Genomic DNA, 16,007 nt, shown 5'->3' on the forward strand with positions numbered 1-16,007 from the left:
ATATTAAAATAGTTTTGGTGGTTATCTTTATTATTTTTAAATAATATTCATATTTATTAAATTTTAGGGTATTTCTATTAGTATTGTAAAAATTGTTCTCTTTTAAAATTTGTGTTATTAATTAAGTTTCTGATTATTATCTGAGTTGATAAACTAATTTAGCTAAAAATTTTGTATAAGGATATTCTATTTTCACAAGCCTAACAAAAATAAAATTTCTACAATTGCTATATATTTATATATTATAATAATTAGACAGTGAATATAAAAAATAAAATTGCCTCTAACAACAGAATCGATCTGTGTTTGTAATTATTTTGTTTTTTTAATTATTATTAGTGTTAGTGGTATTGTTCATATTGTTATCGATTGATATTGTGCAAGAAAAAAAAATGACATAAAAATTATACATATAATTTCTATACACAAATGAGCATTTCAATTTGATATTATTAAATGTAAATATTAAAAAAAGAAAAAACTTATTTATGGAAATAGAGTATGTGATCCAATGCATCAGGGCTTAGACTAGTAAGACAATAAAAGTAGAAACAAATCACCTCGAACAAGCTTGATACTACGCTGACTCGTTGAAGCACTCTTCAACTCAACGCATTCCATTTTACCACCATTCTCCTCTTTGATTGCTATAATGTTGTCATTCTCACGAATCATGTTAAGGTGTGCTCTTCAAATCCCAAAGCTCTCTCCTTATTCTGTTCCCCACTCCGCTCTCCGTCTTTGCTTCCCTTCCACTTCATCCCTACACTCTCACTCTCACTCCCAATTACTTGATGACGCTGTTGATTCCTTCACTCGCATGCTCTCTATGCGTCCTCCTCCATCCATCATCCAATTTAACAAGATTTTGGGATCTCTCGCCAAGACCAACCATTTCCCCACCGCCATTTCCCTTTTTCAGCAATTGCAATCCAGGGGAATTGCGCCCAGCATATTTACTATGAATATTTTAATCAATTGTTGCTGCGGCATGGGTCGGATCACTCTCGCTTTCTCTATATTCGCCAAGATTTTGAGGATGGGTTTTCAGCCTGATACCATAACGTTGAATACACTCATTAAAGGTCTCTGTCTATGTGGTAATGTTGAAAAAGCACTACACTATCATGACAGAGTGCTGGCTCATGGATTTCAGTTTAATCAAGTCACTTATGGGATCTTGATTAATGGACTCTGTAAGACCGGACACACATCTGCTGCTATTCAAGTGTTGAGAAAGATCCCACGCTATGGGATTGCTCCTGATGTCGTCATGTACAACACAATTATTGATAGCTTGTGCAAGGTTACGCTTGTAAGTGATGCTTTTCATTTATACTCTGAAATGCTTGCTAAGGGAATTTCTCCCGATGTTATCACGTACAACACTCTAACTTATGGATTGTGCCTTGCGGGCCAACTTAAGGAAGCCATTGATTTACTAAATCATATGATGCTTAAAAACATTACTCCAGATGTTTATACCTATAATACTTTGATCGATGGGCTATGCAAGGAAGGAAAGATCAAAGATGCTAAGAATGTGTTGGCTGTGATGACAAAATATGGTGTGAAACCAAGTGTGGTTACTTATAACAGCTTAATGGATGGGCATTGTCTGGTTAATGAGGTAAACAAGGCAAAATTTGTATTCAACACTATGGCCCAAAGTAAAGTGTCACTTAATGTTCAAAGTTACAGTATCATGATTAATGGCTTGTGCAAAAGTAAAAGGGTCGATGAAGCCTTGAATCTCTTTGAAGAAATGCGTCGTAAGTACTTGGTTCCAAACACGGTAACTTACAACACTCTTATTGATGGCTTGAGCAAATCAAAGAGAATCTCTTGTGCTTTGGAGCTTCTTGTCGAGATGCATGAAAGAGGTCAACCCAGTAATGTAGTCACTTACAATTCCTTGTTGGATGGGATGTTCAATATCAAACGAGTTGACAAGGCACTTATGTTATTCAAGGAAATGAAAGAGAGTGGCATTGATCCAGATATATATACATACAGCATACTTATAGATGGCCTGTGCAAAAGTGGAAGACTTAAAAATGCAAAAGAGATATTTCAAGATCTTTCAATTAAAGGCTGTTCTCCAGATGTGAGGACTTACAATATTATGATCCATGGGCTCTGCAAAGAGGGCTTGTTTGAAGAAGCATTGGCCCTGATGTTGGAAATGGAACACAATGGTTGCTTACCAGATGCTGTGACTTTTGAAACTGTTATTCGTGCTTTGTTTGAAAAAGATGAAAATGACATGGCAGAGAAACTTCTTCGGGAAATGGTTGCTAGAGGCTTATTGAATTGATAAAAAAAAAGTAAGATACATCAACTCAATTTGAAATTACGTCTCATTCATGCTGAATATGTATCATGGTTCTGTAAATTTTGTGTCTGTTGGGTCAGAGGACTTTGGCAATGCCATAACATCAATCAATTTTCCACTTTCGATTTTTGCAATTACTATTAACCTTTTTAATTCCACTACTTTATTGATTCTTTAGATGATATTCTTAGATATAGCTTATAGATTTAGTGTTTAAGGTCTCTTTATAGCAATAGAGTGTTCTTTACTGTTATTCTATGAGATCATATATTTATCATGCTACAAACTAAGCAAAACTAAAAAGATTGAAAATTTTGTTCTGTTGTTTGTTTTCTGCTATTCTGTTGTGCAACTTATTTTTCCGTATCTTTGTAGGTACTGCATATATATATATATTATATCGAATTAATTCCTATCACTGTTTTATCATAAGCAACCATGAGCTATTGTTTATTTGATTAAATCCTCCGGAATTGTTGTAAAAAGAAATTTAAGTAGGTACTAAGTATTTATTCTTAGGCTATATAGTTTTCACTTCCATCTTAAAAATAAAACCCACTTCTAGAATGCATGTCCCCTCTTTTCATCAACCTAAGCAACATTGAGTCAAGGTTAATATGGTTCAGTTATCTCAAAACTTGTGGCCATTTTCTTAATTAATGCTACTCAATTGTATTGCTTGGAAATTGCTTCTGCTGAAAATATGTACATTATGAGATACTTTTTAGGAGAATGTTTTTCTGTTAGTTCTTAGATAAATGACCTCATTATTTCTTGTTTAGACATTACTCCATTGTCTTTTAAGTCTCTGTTTATTAGCATTTTAAAAGAAGTTACTGGCTTGGAGTTTTGTTATGTGGTGTTGTGATGGGGGTGTTAAAAGTGAAACAATATAGAATTCTTTGGAATTGCAGTTGACTTTATTTGGTGAATTTCTTTGCATAATTATTGTATTTATTTATTTATTTACTTTCAATCAGATGGGTAAATACCAATCCACCGTGTTATATGTATAAATTTAATTGGCTTTATATTAGTCCAAACTATGTTGAAGCTCTCTAGTGTGAATTTTCCTTTATACTTTGATTTCTATTCGGCCTATTCGGAATAAATTGTGAGACACTAGAATTCTTCAGAATCATACTCACTGGATTTTAAACTTCAAAATTCACTTTTCTCATGAAACTCAAACAAAAATCACTTCATCTCAAACGGATAAAATATTGATGTTGCTATAAACTTTGCAAAGTCAATCTTTGCATTATAATTAGGTTCTTCATTTATATACTTCCATGCTAACTTGTGTGGTTCGTGCTGCATAAAACAGTACTCCAAATAAACATTTGTTACTGCGAAGGGCATAATTTTGCTATATGGTAAGAGTATATGAATATACAATGTGTTTCGGATATTGCAAGTTTATCAACAAGAAGATATCTCTGTCATCAAGAGTTGTTTCAGACTCTACAGAAAATTCTTTGTTCATTTTCACTGAATAGTATTATTTATTTATTTATTTATTTTTTCAGTTTTCGTTATGCAATCTGCAATGGAGTTCTTTTCAGGTTCTACCATTTGAAGGCACAGGTAATTTAACTTCTATGTCATTGAGAAGTTGCTGTTCTTCCTTGGAGCAGAAGAAAAAATTGATGGTCCTGGTAATTGTTGGCGCTATAAATAGTGACCGCTAGTATATTTAATATTTAATATTTATTATGAAATGTAAATATAAAATTTACTAATATTATATGATAATTTGTAATTTATTGTTAATTTTCTAGTATTAGTTCCTGCAAAATTTCATTGGTTAAGTTTCACCTAATCAATTTATAAGAAGTTATTATATTGTACATGTAACTAATTTTTTATATTATTGAATTTGAATTATATTGTTAATTGTTGTCTTATATATTATTGAATTTGAATTAAATAGTAATGTCAGGTGACTTTTGATATAGTCTAGTTAATACAATAGACAAAGATACTACAGTAAAAACATAAATGACTAACATATCTCTAGTCATGCAAGAAAGAACACAATATTTGAGTGTCTTTCTTCTCCACTACCTCAATATATGACATCTATTAAAATCTTTTGTTACGTGATCTTCCAAATACCTATCTCATTCTTATTGAGTTCACTTGGCTTTATTTTCTGCATTTGCTTCCATTTTCTCAAAGGATCTTCTATTAAAATCACTGTCACTTATTATCTCTAAATTAGAAGAAAAGTTAGCATTTTGAGTGTTCACTAATTTTGCCTTCAAATACTAATTTTTCCTGCACATATTCTTCTGATTCCAAATTTTCGGTAATCATCATTCAATCATAATTTTTCTCTCCAAATAATTTTTTTTATCACCATTATTCAACAGTAGTGAACACTTTCAGGACTCCAATAATAGTACTACACCTCGAGCATCTTTGTACTTTAGGCTATCACCTAAACACAAGAATATACGATGTTATGATAAACGGGCTATGCAAAGAGGGTATACTTGATGAAGCATTGGCCTTAAAGTTGGAAATGGAAGACAATGGTTGCTCTCCAGATGCTGTAATTTTAGGAACAAATATTCGTGCTCTGTTGAAAAAAAGGTGAAAATGGTCAAGCACTGAAATATCTTCATGAAATGATTGTTAGAGGCTTATTGAAAAGACAATAGGAGAAATAAATCAACTCAAATTAATAAATTTTGTGTTCTCAAAATTTGTACAGAACTTGGTAAATTTTATATCTATTGGATTGGAGGATTTAGGAAATGCCATGAACTCACTATCACCTTGATTTTGGTTATCTCTATGTTTTTGAATTAATTTTGAACTTGTGTTATTGGCTGATTTTTGACTCTCTGTTACCATGGCTATCATGCATCTTGTTTCGGCGGATATTCATAGTTGTAACTGTGCTTAAGATTTCTTGATAGTAATTAAGATCTCATGATTGGTCTGATGAGCAACTGTGCTTTATTTGACTAAATCTTCCTAGAATTCTTCTAAAAGATATGCAGTGGCAAGATCAATGACATGGATATATGATTTTCACTGCTGTCTCTAAAACAAATACATCTACTAAATGCATGACCCCACTTTTTTTGGTTGACAATTTCAACATTTTGTTATTTTTCAAAATCTGATCACAGCTGAAGAAACCTGTATACAAAGTATGTGATTACACTTGATTTTTCAAGAAAAAAAAAGGGCTGTGCAAGAAGGAATTTCTAGGAATTTGTCTACTATCGTTCAAGTATGAATTATGTTAAAACCTTTGTTCTTTTCATAATTAATATTACTCGGGATTATTATATTGTTCTTGTTTAAAATCATGTTGAAAAGCTTTTAGTATTAAAACATGGTTTGGAGTTTTGTTGTCTGTTATTAGCTACACCTGTCACAAAAGATTTGGGGATTCTAATTCCAAGTACAATTGTTTCTACACCTGTTTCTTTGGGTTTTCTAAATCTTCTCTGCAGTGATGATTGGGGTTAGAATAAAGAATTAAAAGTGAAACAATGTTGTAGAGTTTGAAATTGCATTTCTTCTTGAAGAATATCTTTGAATATCAAAAGTTGAACTCTGCTTAAGTGCTGATTAACTTATTTCATGAAACTGATATTGACCTTGAATTGGTGGTTGAATATTTTGGATTCTTGACATTTTCATCTTTGTTCCATGCTTACTGATTGCTAGGTGCACGCAAGCATGTTAAGTTGCAGCCTGGCAAAGACAATGTTGAAGATCTCTAGTATGAATTTTCCTTTATACTTGGATTTCAGTTTGTCCATTTGAAATAATTGCGAGACAGTTGATTTAATATTTTCTCATCATATTTGATTTCTAGTTGAACCTACCATTGGATTTTAAGCTTCAAAATCAGTTTTGGATGGAAGTGGATAATAGCTACTTACTTTCACAAAAATCACTATTCAGACTGCACTAATAAACATAAAATGAATTGATCTCAAACAAGATAGAATATGGTTGATAGCATGCTGAATGCTTCCTGTAGATATGGTTTAATTGTTTTTTCCACCCTTTCTTTTTTCTTTCAAATAGGTATGTGATTTTGGCTTATCATGAATGAAGCACAGTACATTCCTTTCTTCCAGATCAACTGCAGGAACAGTAAGCTGTCATAATCCTCATTTCTAAGCTCAAATACTGTGTCATACCCTCTGCCTTCTGAATATTCGTTCTTTCATGTTCTTGTTCTATATTTTGCTGCATATATTTTATGTTCGTTGTGCTTTATATTCTTCTGAAGATATACAAACATACACAAATGGAGGCCTTTGCTATTATCTTTTTAACAAAAAATTTGGAAAACCAGGAGCTTTTTGCCGTTTAAAAATTCATTATGTTTGGCATGTTATATTAATCCTTTTGTGATGATATCTTTAGCCTCGGCTTATGTTATGTTCTATTTATAATACAATTACTAGTTCTATGTGCCAAGAAAATGTCGATTGAATAGGGTTTGAGAGAATGAGAGAAGGAAGAAAACACAGAGTAAGAAAGAAAAGAGGATTCGAAGAGAAAAACAAGAAATTTATGATCTGCATTACTAGTGAGCTTATCATGAATCTGTGCTTATGTATAGAGAAGAATAGCTTGCTGTGCAAGCTAGTACAAAAGGCACAACAGCCCGTTCATTCTTAAGTTAGTTATGATAGCTGTAACTAACAGCTCTCCTATTGTAGCTGGCACTGTTCTAACAGCCAACAGTTCTTTCATAACTAACTCTTGTAACTCTTCTCTAGACTTTACCAGCTCACTCTACTACGATGAATTGTCTTTGGTAACAAATGAGCAAATCTTTCTTAATTTTATTGAGGCCTAAACATGAAACCGTTGAATTTTGCTTGTTATAATTAAATTTACTTAAGTTGTTGTTTGGTAAGAGTTTCTGCCTTTCTGGAAAAAAAAAATATAAAGACAGGGGAGATAAGAGATAATTGCACAAATTTTTTCCTAGGAAGACCAACTTTGTGCATTTCTCTATCTCCCCTTTTCAAATAGGTCTGTGTCCTCTGATAACTGCCAAATGGGGCCTTAGTTAACTACATGCTTTTCATCTCTACCTCAAACTCCTGTCTTTCATATGTGTGATCAGCTCCGGTATTCTGCACGTATTTAGTTTTGTTGCTAAGCCTTTGTTTGGCATTGCAGTACATTCATTTTTTATAACATGTTCAGGCCGAATGGATGGCGCCTGAAGTGTTAAGAAATGAACCTTCAAATGAAAAATAAGCTCAGTTATCATTGGTTTTCATCATTAATTTTTTTAGTCTTTTAAAATTAATACTAAAAATATGATTTGATTTTTTAATTTTTTTAACTTTTTATTTTTGTTTCAATTATAATGTTATAATAGTTTTTTTTAATGTTATAATAATCTAATATGAGTAATATTAATTAAAAAGTATAATAAATTTAATATAAAATGATCATAAATGTTAATTTTTTTTAACTCTTTAAAAGGAGTTTTAATATTCCAAAGTTTAAGAGCAAGAAATCGCGTACATACCGGATAAAAATTGCGAGAACTATTTCCGCAGAGATCGCAACGTCTAGTCGTCTACGTCTTGGACCAGAGAACAGACAGCACTCCCTCAAACGTAACAGCAAAAGTGCGAATCACTAAAATGTTGTCATCCTCAACCTCAAGGTTCACTTTCATTTTTAGGTATTCTCTTCTCCAAATCCCTAATTTTCTTTCCTTCCCTTCCTCTTCATCCCTTCACTCTCATTCTACTCGCCAGTTGATGAAGCTGTTCATTCCTTCACTCGCATGCTCTCTATGCGTCGTACTCCTCCCATCATCCAATTTAACCAGATTTTGGGATCTCTTTCCAAAACGAAGCAATTCCACGCCGCCGTTTCCCTTTTTCAGCAATTGGAAGCCAGAGGAATCGCTCCCGACTTATTTACTTTGAGCATCGTAATTAATTGTTGTTGCGGCATGGGTCGTATGACGCTTGCTTTCTCTGTATTGGCCAAGATTTTCAGAATGGATTATCAACCTAATACGGTAACATTGACAACAATCCTGAAAGGTCTCTGTCTCTCTGGTAGTGTTGAAAAGGCAGTGCGCTTTCATGACAGAGTGCTGGCTCATGGATTTCACTTCGACCAAGTCACTTATGGGACCTTGATCAATGGCCTCTGTAAGACCGGACACACATCAGCTGCTATTCAAGTGCTGAGAAAGATCCCACGGCATGAGATTGTTCCTAATGTCTTCATGTACAACTCAATTATTGATAGCCTTTGCAAGGTTACACTTGTAAATGATGCTTTTCATTTATACTCTGAAATGCTTGCTAAGGGAATTTCTCCCAATGTTATCACGTACAACACTCTAATTTATGGATTGTGCCTTGCTGGTCAACTCAAGGAAGCCGTTCATTTGCTAAATGATATGATTCTCATAAACATTACTCCAAATGTTCGTACATATAGTATTTTGATCGATGGGCTATGCAAGGAAGGAAAGATCAAAGATGCTAAGAATGTGTTGGCTGTGATGACAAAACATGGTGTGAAACCAGATGTGGTTACTTATAACTGCTTAATGGACGGGTATTGTTTGGTTAATCAGGTAAATAAGGCAAAATATGTATTCAACACAATGGCCAAGAGTAGACCATTTCCTGATGTTCGGAGTTACAATATCATGATTAATGGCTTTTGTAAGAGTAAAATGATCGATGATGCCTTGAATCTCTTCGAAGAGATGCGTCGCAAGAACTTGGTTCCTGACACGGTAACTTACAATACACTAGTTGATGGCTTGGGAAAATCAAGGAGAATCCTTTGTGCCTTGGAGCTTCTCGAAAAGATGCATGATCGAGGTCAACCTGCTAATATAGTCACTTACAATTCTTTGCTGGATGCTTTGTTCAATATCAAACAACATGACAAGGCACTTATGTTATTCAATCAAATGAAAGAGTGTGGCATTGATCCCGACATATATACATACACCATACTTATAGATGGCATGTGCAAAAGTGGAAGACTTAAAAATGCAAAAGAGATTTTTCAAGATCTTTCCATTAAAGGCTATCATCCAGACGTGAGGACATACACTATTATGATCAATGGGCTTTGCAAGGAGGGCCTACTTCATGAAGCATTGGTTTTCTTGTCAAAAATGGAAGACAATGGTTGCTTACCAAATGCTGTAACTTATGAAATAATCATTCGTGCTCTGTTTGAAAAAGGTGAAAATGATAATGCGGAGAAACTACTTCGTGAAATGATATCTAAAGGCCTGTTGAAAGGATAAAAGATGGTGAGATTCTTCTTGTTAGACATCACAAAATGTTGTTTATATCTCTTTCTTTTTAACTTGTGTTTTGTTCTCGTTCATCTTTCGATTCCATATTAATGCTTTTAGATCTTCACATGATTGTGATTCTTTATTCTGCTTTACCCACACCTAAATGTTTTCTTTGTCGTTGCTTATTTTATGGCATTTTCGGTGACTAGATGGCTGTTATATGTGGCTTGTCGGATCTATCATTATTTCCTTTTTTATTTTTGTAATTATATATGTGCATTGATGTTAATTTATTCTTAAGCTGAAATGGTTGTGATTTTCATCATTCAAAGGGAATCCTTGTTAGTTGTGAAGCTTCCCTGCACTCTTGTTGTCTTTCGATCTTTTCATTTCCCCCATATTTGAAGTAAACTCCCATGCAGCAGCATACTGTCTGATGTAGCCTTAGATGAAATCTCAAATGTTCTTTTGCAAACATCTTCTCATTTTTCTGTGTTCATGCAGTTATACCTGAAGCATATTGTACCAAAGCAATCATTTTGATAAAAATAGTTACTGATTCAAACCTCAAAGCCAAAGGATTTTGATCAAACACTAGCCTCTTGCGCAATCTCCAAGCACCCCAAAGAGTAGCAAGAAACATTTGCACAGGTTAATACTCAAAAAAGTTGGAATACTCTATCATGAATTGCATGTTCCCATATAATCATGTTAAGAAAAATAATAAACCTATAAACTTTACAATTAAAATGAGAAACTTTGGTGGTATATTCGGGCTTTTAAGTTCGAATCCCATTAATGCTAAAATATTGTGTTAAGAAACAATTATGTGATTAAATCTGGTTTTAATGAAACAATTATGGTAATTTTATAGATAGGAATTGTTCAGTAGAGAGTATTTTCATTTGTTAGCTGAGCTAAACTTGTAGGTTGATGGCTTGATAACTTTCATCTTTATGCTGGCTGTACCATAAATCAATTGATTCATTTGAAACGTTCTTGGAGTTATCATGAAAAACATTGGTCCATTTGTTTGTTGTTTTTTTTTTTTCAGAAAAAAAATGACAATAAAAATTTTGAAAAATGGCAATTATCATTGTCTTTCGAGGTTTTTTTTTTTTTTTTTTTTTTGTTAAGGTGGAAACAGAAAATAACTAGTTTACAAGGGCAAGCAGTAGCAGAAAGCCATTGGATTTTATTCAGATGCCCTTAAACTAAGCAGCAAGAATACAACCTACTACAGTAATAGGGCCCAAGCATCTAAGTCTAGTAGGTAGATACTGAATATTACTAGGTTAGACTATACAAGATGTGGATGTCAAGCCATTTCAAATTTTCAATCCATTTCAAATATATCTTAAAACCCTTGTTCATTTTCATAACTAATGTTAGTCAGCAATTAATGCTTAATTGAATTATTTCATTATTTCTTGTTGAAGAATCCTGTATAGGGATTATTACATTGTTCTTGTTTAAAATCATGTTGAAAAGCTTTTATTATTAAAACATGGTTTGTAGTTTTGTTGTCTGTTATCAGCTACACCTGTCATGAAAGATTTGGTGATTTTAATGCCAAGTACAACTATTTCTACACCTATTTCTTTGGTATTTTCTAAATCTTCTCTGCATTGTGTAACACCCTAACTACCAAAGCTCACGCTTCCGGCTGCGCAACTCTGATAGCTCAGACATTACGACAACATTTATACTATTTAATACTAAAATATGAGCCTGTTTAAAACTTTAAAAATGCAATACCGCTCCCAAAATACTTTCGTTCGACAACGTATATCCATAGATACCATATAACTTACAAAAAAACTTATAAAAGATACATTCATATAGATACATATATTTATAAATAATATCACAAGCAGTATCCAATACAATTCCTATCCCTCTTACAGAATATCTCAAGATAAATGCGAGGGTACAATAAATAATAATCTAAAGCAATGCAGAACATCTCAAAAACAATTAAATAAACTCTTCGTGACTTCTGCGTCCACATCTTGAAAGGGGAAAAATGTAGGAGGGTGAGAACATCATCCTCGAAAGGGTTCTCAATAGAGGGTTTTTGGGAATTACTGTAATAGGATACATGAAGATAAATCGTACCAGTGATTAATAACCGTCTTATGCCTCTTTTAAAAAACAACAGTTTACAATAAAAGTAAAGTTGGAAATCTTTTCTGAAAGAGGAACCGTTCAATCCTTAAATCATCAAAAGCCTTTCAAAAAGGTTTATCTATACTGAACCAAAATAGCCTTTCATAGTTTTTCAAACTAGAAACATAAAACCGGAATCAACCATCGGTCCATCTCAATTCAACCACGGTCCTAGGCCCAAACAATCCAATCCAACAACCAATCACCACAAACCAACAAAGTCCCAGTTGCAAACACAGATAGGAAGTTCAAGCACAAACAAACAGTTACAGCAAGTAGAACAAGTAGCAGGTAATCACAAGTAATCACATAGGCAAACCAAGTACAATATGCACACCCAAACAATGTCACATAGATGCATATGATGCATGCATGTCCCTAGTGGCTGATGATATCATATGTCGGTTATAGAGCCAACCCGACAAGTTCTGGTAGCTAACCATTGGACATTCCCTCTGTCGCGCATCCCCAACTCGAGTTATACTCATCATAAACTTGATCATAATCATGATCCATATCCATCACCCTCACTGGTGAATATTTACGAGAGCGAGCTCATCCGGGACTTTCACAGTGCCCGGCCACACTTACGACATAGGGTCAAAAGAGCTTCGAGTCTCAACCTGGAGCACATGGTGGCTAGACACTGCTTTTTTCCAAGAAAACTCTTATCTCCAATAGTGGAAGTGCAACATTCACATTTATCAATGACTCAGCATATACATGCATTCAATCTCATCCATGGATCAACATCCATCTCAGCCATCCGGCTCACGGTTCAGTCCAGAACCAGCCAATATTCATATCATACACAGCCATTCCGGCTTACGGTTCAATCCAGAACCAATCAATATTTATAATCATACACAGTCATTCCGACTCACAACAAAACAACACCTCCACATTGAACATCATCAATTCATAAAATCGGCATTTAAGCCATAAATCACTTTTCCCAAATAGTTTCACTTTGAAATCAAGTTTCAACTCTTTTCAGCCTTGGCTTTAGAAATCTCGTTTCTCAAATCATCTCAGGCTCATAAGCCACTTTTACTCAAAGTAAGTTCCCCTTTTAAAAACAATGCCACTCTCGGCATCCTCTTTCCACAACTTCCATAACCATGGCAAGTTAAAGATTCATTTTGAAACATTCAAAATCATCCATCTAACAAGGGGATTTAATAACAAAAGTTTCTCGACAGAGTCTCAAGTCTTTAGGGGAGAATAACATAACTCATTCCGCCAAATTCATTTAAGATCATTAAAACATTGGCTTTCCGAATTGAGTAATAAAATAGGATCTAAGCCAATCCGAGTCATGTAATCAATTACTCTTTTCAAAGCCATTTCCTTTACTTAAACAAAACTAGCTTCAATTCCATAATTAAATTTGAAGCGTTTCAAACTGCTAGAGTTCAAAGGGTACTCTGAATCTTATTCAAAATGTCAAAATAATGAGGTTCATCAATCAAAATCCAATTCCTTTTAAAATCACGAAAACTCTTCCAATGGACACTCTTTATGTTTAATAGAGAAAAACATAAACCCGTTTTACCTTTTAAAACAGCCCCAAGGCAAAATTCTCTTCCGAATAACTTGTACCCAAAAACATACTATTCTTCTTGGAAAATAAGGAGAAATCATGATTCTCTTTTTTCAATAATTCTTTTAAAGCATAGCTTCATCGCTTTCATAATCGTTCTAAGCAAAGATAATAAGAGAAGCCCTAAATTCACAATCCTCCGAGTAAATAGGAAAGGCATTAAATTCAAAATTTTCCAAATAACATTTCAAATAAAGCCTCGAATTTTATAGAAATTTCGGCCGCATCTCTCCTAAAACTTAGACTTTGCCACCCGGTTCGGGTCCCAACTAAACCGTTCCTCAATCCCTTTCAACAGTCCAGAATCCAAGGTGTGGGTCAACGGCGGGGCGCGATGGCGTCGAAGGCGCGACGGCCCCCAAGCCCGCGTCAACCAGCACTCGCAGACCACTCCCCTCCTCGTTTCTACTCTCCCAGGTGGCGGCATAGACGGCGCGGTGGCAGCGGACTAAACGGAGGCAACAACATGGTTCACCTCCTCTTCGGATCGCAGCTCTGCCTCCTTTTTCCTGGTTCCATTTTCTTCTGCATCCCTTTCCCCATTTACTGCTATGACCGTTGGGGTGAGAGGGGCAGCAGATGCTGCTGCTGTAACATTAGGGACTTGGGTGTGGGTGAAACGGGTCGAATTAGGGTTTTTAGGGTTAGGGTTTCATTTTTGAAAATTAGGGTTAGGGGTAATTCGGTAATTTCGAATAAAATCGGGAATAATATAATAATTGAAACCCAAATTAAATCCAACACTAGATGTATATAGAAAATACTATTTGCTCATCAATTTTTACAAATTACTTTCAATAAAATGCCCAAATCAAATAATTAGAAATAATATACTTAATTTCTTCATTTTTCCAAAATAGCAATAGTAATATTTAAAATATTACTTACCTAATCCAAATCATATAAAATCCTTATTATTTCATAACTATCAACTTTATAATTCAAATATAGAAAATAATCCAATAATTGTAAAATTGGATAATAATTATAACTTGTCTCAAATCCAATAAATCAAAAATTGCCTTAATTTTCTTTAATAAAATAATTTCTGAAATTAAGGCTATAAATAACTATATGATTTGAGACTTGATCATAAAAAGACTTTTCAAAGGTTCTGGGTCTTACATTCTACCCACCTTACAAAAATTTTTGTCCTCGAAAATTGATACAAAACGAAAGAAATTTCATAACAGTTCACCCTTGAACACATTTAAGGAAGAAGCAAAAATATCTCAAAATATAAACATATATACGGTTTTCAAATATTTTGATTGTCATATGCATAAGGATGCAAAGGTAGAAGTATGAGTGCAAAGCAAACATTACAAGGTAGGCTCAAGGCAAAAGGTGACATGGGTCAAACATGTGATAGTAAGGCAAGGCATTGAAGGTTATAAAACAGGATGAGGTTACAGCGACGTGCTCAACATCTGCACACTAATCTCATCTCAACCTCGAAGCTTCAACCTTCCAACTCCATCAGGCACTTTACAATCTCATGGCCAATCATGAGCCTAATAACCGCAAACTCGTTTGCAAGGAACGAAACACCCACAACCCATATTGTCGTACACCTACCGCTTCACTTTCCATGTACACATATCACATCTTAAAGAACTAACGCATCGCGCTACTACGTCTACAAGTCGCATGTGATATCAAAACAATTCTCTAGTCTACTCAGAAGGGTACCAGATTCATAAAGGAAAGACACATGTCAAGAATAATACTCATAGATTTGGAAAAATCCATCCAATCCAGGTAACAAAGACACTCAACCAATGAAGTTTGCTAGAAATAAATCGATTGACATCTTCAAAGATAACCCTTGTATCAAAGAAATCCAACAGGATCAATAAGAAGAAAATTCAGCGCATTATTTTGAAACAAATCCAAGCTGAGTCAAAGAAGTGTGAGGTCTACAGAAAAGAATATCTCAGACCCAAGACAAAGCTCACAGAACTCAAGAGCACGATTAGAAATACTCCCGAATATATTGTTCATAAAGGAATTGAAAATTTGCAAAAAAAATCACTTCGCAGTTTAGAAGAAAGTCAATTAACAAACATTCTTCAAGAAAGCAACAAAAGCATAAATGTGACTTTGCTGTAATACAACTTCATGTTGGAAACAGATCATGTTGAATTTTAAAAACAACTGTACACAGATTTAGCTGAGAGAAAAAATATTTCCTCAACTATTTTAGAGAGATAGTTAGGTGCACAATCTTAACCCAAAAGTAGTTCAGAAGACTCGGAAGAAAAATCAAATGCTTGTTCAAAAATTCTCAAAGTCCATATTCAAACAAGCGTATATAACATTTATAGCAAGGACGAAAGAGGAAATTAAATTCTCTTTAGAAAAGAAACTTCGAGGTAAAAATTTGCTTACAATTGGTAAGGAAATAAGTGGTGCGTTACAAACGAACAGGTTTCCATTAAACAAGGAAACTTTTCAGAACCTCATTTAAAATAGTGCATGTCAATTTTAAAACAATTTTGTCAAAAATTGAACAATGGTTTCAATCCCAATCAAGCAACAGAAAATAAATTCCGTTTAGAATTTCTTCAAAGAGAATTCAAAACTTTTTTTGTTTAAAGTTCAAAACAAGACTC

The 16,007-nt window shown here is 34.0% G+C and overlaps 2 protein-coding genes across 5 annotated transcripts; both read left to right on the top strand.

Moving 5' to 3' along the window:
• The first annotated feature begins 534 nt into the window (after positions 1 to 534).
• On the top strand, positions 535 to 4,231 carry LOC112803905 (uncharacterized). Its single transcript, XM_029298518.2, has 2 exons — positions 535 to 2,327; positions 3,865 to 4,231. The coding sequence occupies exon 1, from the start codon at positions 653 to 655 to the stop codon at positions 2,315 to 2,317; it is 1,665 nt and encodes a 554-aa protein (XP_029154351.1). The 5' UTR covers positions 535 to 652; the 3' UTR covers positions 2,318 to 2,327; positions 3,865 to 4,231.
• Positions 4,232 to 7,480: 3,249 nt separating this feature from the next.
• LOC114927703 (uncharacterized) lies at positions 7,481 to 10,614 on the top strand. Of its 4 annotated transcripts, XM_072237666.1 has the most exons (3): positions 7,481 to 8,021; positions 8,098 to 9,632; positions 10,125 to 10,614. In XM_072237666.1, exon 2 carries the CDS (start codon positions 8,127 to 8,129, stop codon positions 9,624 to 9,626), a length of 1,500 nt encoding a protein of 499 aa, XP_072093767.1. In that variant the 5' UTR covers positions 7,481 to 8,021; positions 8,098 to 8,126; the 3' UTR covers positions 9,627 to 9,632; positions 10,125 to 10,614. The 4 variants fall into 4 exon arrangements, with proteins under 4 accessions (XP_072093767.1, XP_029154352.1, XP_029154353.1 ...); XM_029298519.2 differs by having other exon boundaries at positions 7,481 to 9,632; XM_029298520.2 differs by lacking the exon at positions 10,125 to 10,614 and having other exon boundaries at positions 8,098 to 9,909.
• Positions 10,615 to 16,007: the final 5,393 nt, after the last annotated feature.

The sequence above is a fragment of the Arachis hypogaea genome, chromosome 5, assembly GCF_003086295.3.
Source record: "Arachis hypogaea cultivar Tifrunner chromosome 5, arahy.Tifrunner.gnm2.J5K5, whole genome shotgun sequence".
Classification (NCBI taxonomy): domain Eukaryota; kingdom Viridiplantae; phylum Streptophyta; class Magnoliopsida; order Fabales; family Fabaceae; genus Arachis; species Arachis hypogaea.